The sequence below is a fragment of the Glycine soja genome, chromosome 16, assembly GCF_004193775.1.
Source record: "Glycine soja cultivar W05 chromosome 16, ASM419377v2, whole genome shotgun sequence".
In the NCBI taxonomy this organism is placed as follows: domain Eukaryota; kingdom Viridiplantae; phylum Streptophyta; class Magnoliopsida; order Fabales; family Fabaceae; genus Glycine; species Glycine soja.
The window spans coordinates 32784569-32788386 of record NC_041017.1 but is presented as its reverse complement, the minus strand read 5'-3'; the positions used below and the strand labels follow the sequence as shown (position 1 = coordinate 32788386).

Here is a 3818-nt window from a genome sequence, read left to right as displayed (position 1 = left end):
TTTAATTATTAAATAATTAACTTTAGTATAAAATACTTAACACAGAGAAGCTGATCCCTGTTGCTGTTGTGCTCGTAAGTGAAATGGCACGGATGTAAAATCTGCGAAGTGAATGGCGCACGTGATGAAGTTTTTTCTTTTCGTTTATTGTTCCATTTGTGTGTGTTTTTTATTTTATGTAGTCACTTAAAAATAATAATTCATTTATATTTTTATAATTATAGGAAATAAAGTATATAAATAATTATATAGTTAATAATCATAGATGAAGAAAGATCAAATTATTCAAATAATAATTCTTGTAGAATTATTTCCCATCTCATCATTTTTTTTAAGATTTAATAATTAACTATAATAAATAAGTCATCGTAAATAATATATAATACATAATATATATATATATATATATATATATATATATATATATATATATATATATATATATATATATATTAGGGCAGGGAGTTACTTACACTCCAGACCCCGATTTCTAATGTTGAAGAAAATTGATCCCAACAATCTAAGTCTGAACAGAGTGAAACTCATGATAATTTTTATTGTCATGGCTACTTAAATCACCTTTTTGTCTCTGTACCTCCACTAATTAATCTAATAAATAATTTAAATAAAACAAAACAAATCTTAACCACACTATACAAGATCCATACGTTTATAATAATTTACATGTCTACACTCCAATGCCTTCTGTACACATTTTTGTCATTTCCTCAGTAACCAAACATCTTGCTCGGTTAATTGTCACAAGGCACAAGTACACATGCTCTTTAAGTTCTTCCACTTGTTTCCTAAACCCATCACCACTTTTCTTAAGCTCCTTCACCATTTGCAAAGAGAATTTATCATCCTTCTTGTCCAAAAAGAATTGCACCATTGCCCTTTTATGTTCAATTTCATCATAAAGCCGAGTCACAACTCTACTCATTGTATCAAAGTCTTTATTTAATATATAAGTTCCCTTGGCTGCTATATCAAGCTGATCACAAACATTACTAAGAAACCTTCTTCTTGAAAACCTCAAGTGTGGAAGCTCTCTCTTATTAAGACTCTTGCATGGAAAGTTGAGAATTGTTGGCCCCATGATTAGTGTGCTTAAAGTATGTGCTGCTGTAACATTGGCAGTGATAGCCACTAAGTCATACACTGCAACACAAATTTCTGATGCTTTCTTCAAATATGTCATTAGCTTAACTTTCCTTCCCAACTTCTTTCTCATTGATTTCAAACGATGCAACAACACTGATGAGTTCTCATCACTAATGAGCTTGAATAAGTCATGATTAATGTTAAGGTTTGAAAGTGGGTTTTTTGAGAAGATGAATGAGTTTAGCTCAAAACTGATTAGTTTGAATTTTTCTAGAGAATCATCATCATCCATGATACCTAGAGCTCTTTCAATGAATTGGTAATTACACTGGACTTGGTTGATGCTTTGGAGAAGATGGCTGCAAATGAAAGAAGCCTCAGCACTGATGTCAAAGTAACTGAGCATGAGATTCTTTAGTTCTGGTGTCTTTGAAATATGATCAATAACGGAATATATAGTTTCTTGGTCTGGTTCAAGGAGGATTTCTGAGAATTTATTGTGATTGGAATAAATAGAAGGCTGGTTTGCAAGTAATTGAGCTTTGTCAAAGAAATCAACGTAGGATTTTGTCCTTAGAGCTTTGTGGTACTCCTCATGGAAGTTTACACTTTTTGGGGCATCTCTAGGTGGCTTCCAATCTGAAACGATAAATATATATTCATCAATCAAATTCAAATGTCAAATAGATAGTATCATAGAAGCTTATTTATGAAAAATATGGTATAGGTAAGGGTTTGGAAGAGATTTTTTGAGCTTATAAAGTTAGGGTTTTTCTTTCAGGTGAATAAGGGGGGCTAAAATCCCTTATGAAGGTGGTTTAATTTATAACTTTTCTATAAAAAAATTTAAACTTATTTTAGTGTTATGTTTAAATAAACAACTTATTTAATAAGCTTTACATGAGGGCTTATACCATAAATTTGATGCTAAAATATATTGGAATAAGTTAAAAAGGAGTTTATTTTAGTAAGTTATATCATGAAGCTTATTGAAATAATTAACTCGACGAAAACATTGAAGAATCATAAAATCAAATAAGCTCTATATAATCTCTTCTAAATTTTCTCTATTTTTTCCCGGATAATTCCTATATACACCCTATGTTTCACATATAAAAGCTTATCGAAATAAACTTTAAGCTTATAAGTTAAGCTTGTAAATAATTCTCAAACGATAAATTAAATATATTCTAATTAATTAAGTTATTTTTTTGGATAATTAATTAAGTTATTTACTTAAATGTGTACTAATTGAGATCTAAATAAATAATGCAGTGCACAAGAAGTTAGCTCAAACAAAATAAATAATTAAGTTTTTTTTTTGGATAGGCAAATTAATAAGTTACAAAAATTACAAAGCTCCTGAAGTCTAAGGCCTGAATGGTACGCAGAAAGAAACTCTCGAAGCTTGACAAATTAAGAAAATGTGCAGTTTTTACATTCATTAATTTAGGAATAGGGGGAGAAAAAACTATCAGTCGTTAAGAAACATGTGCCAAGCTTTTCTTTTTAACCTCTCAAACTGTGTTGTATTATTTAATTTTTAAATTTCACTCATCACGGTTTCAAAGAGCGTATTGATTAAGAAAACAAAATAATTTAATTTGATCCTAAAAACGTATATAGCTAATTTTCTTAGAGCAAGGAATTTACAGGTTGTCTAGAATTAATTAGACCATAACATTTTCCTTACGTAAACCAGGAAAAGAGTAAGAGTTACTCTTTTCAAAGCTTTTTCATATTGTTCTCCTTTGTATTGAATGAATAGAGACATAAATAAGTTAAGCTACACAAAGCATTTCCTGAATATAATTAAGCAAAAGATTGTTCTTGGAAAATGATAGCTTTATCCTGACATGTTGCAAGGAATAATAATTTTATTGTTCGGTGGATTGTCAAATGAAAAGCTGAAGCAATGAGAACATACCTTGGCAAGCCTTACGAGCTCTTAATTTTGATAGCATACTAGGTTGATCTTTCGAACTAACTTGATGTTGAAATTTAAGCCTGAAAAGGAAGCTATATATGATTATATGAACAATAAAACTCGTTTCTCAATCACTTAGCTAGGGCCTGTATGATATATTCTGTTGAAGTTGATGCAAGTTTGCTTTTATAAAGCCTCTCCAGGTTGTTACAATAATTCAAGTTTAAGGTTTCTTTCAGGTATATATAATCATTCTAATTAATCTCTTCTTGAGAGAGACGGATATAATGATTACTTTTCCAAGTTGTTTGCAAGCATTGATGCTGAAAAAACTGGTGATTCATTTTCTCCTGAGATTTTTTCTTATATTTAAATTTTATTTATTTTAATTTTTATGTATTGTCCTTATTCTGGTTACATAAATTTGCAAGCATACACCACTACCAACTTACAGGTGTATGCTTGATACATCTTAAAGAAGAAGCAGGTACGTAATATAAAATATTTGAGTTAACTTGCCCTAATATTTTCTAAATATGAAGCTAATAAAATCAATACAAATAGAATACCAGAATTACATTGGTATGAGTATAATTGTGGTCTAATTTTTTAAGTAAAATATTGAGTTATTGTAAATTAAAAAATATATATTTATTAAAAAAGAATATTACACTAAGTGATTAATCAATTTTTTTAATAGAGACTTAATTTTAACAGGATAGATATTTTGTGTAAAAATTATATGTTGTGTTGTCTTGTTGATTGTTATTGCATGGTCCATCTCTAT

At 29.2% G+C, this 3818-nt stretch overlaps 1 protein-coding gene across 1 annotated transcript; it reads right to left on the bottom strand.

Annotated features, from left to right (window-relative positions):
- Positions 1 to 688: 688 nt before the first annotated feature.
- On the bottom strand, positions 689 to 3068 carry LOC114389980 (UPF0496 protein At1g20180-like). The gene is made up of 2 exons (XM_028350672.1): positions 3032 to 3068; positions 689 to 1743 (listed from the first exon to the last, which is right to left on the bottom strand). Exons 1-2 carry the CDS (start codon positions 3066 to 3068, stop codon positions 689 to 691), a joined length of 1092 nt encoding a protein of 363 aa, XP_028206473.1.
- Between the last annotated feature and the right edge of the window lie 750 nt (positions 3069 to 3818).

Bases quoted from the DNA above. Each gene is read 5' to 3' on its own strand.
- LOC114389980 (XM_028350672.1), bottom strand. From the start codon at position 3,068: ATGCTATCAAAATTAAGAGCTCGTAAGGCTTGCCAAG. The intron at 1,744-3,031 runs GTATGTTCTCAT...TTATCGTTTCAG, and splicing joins AGCTCGTAAGGCTTGCCAAG to ATTGGAAGCCACCTAGAGAT.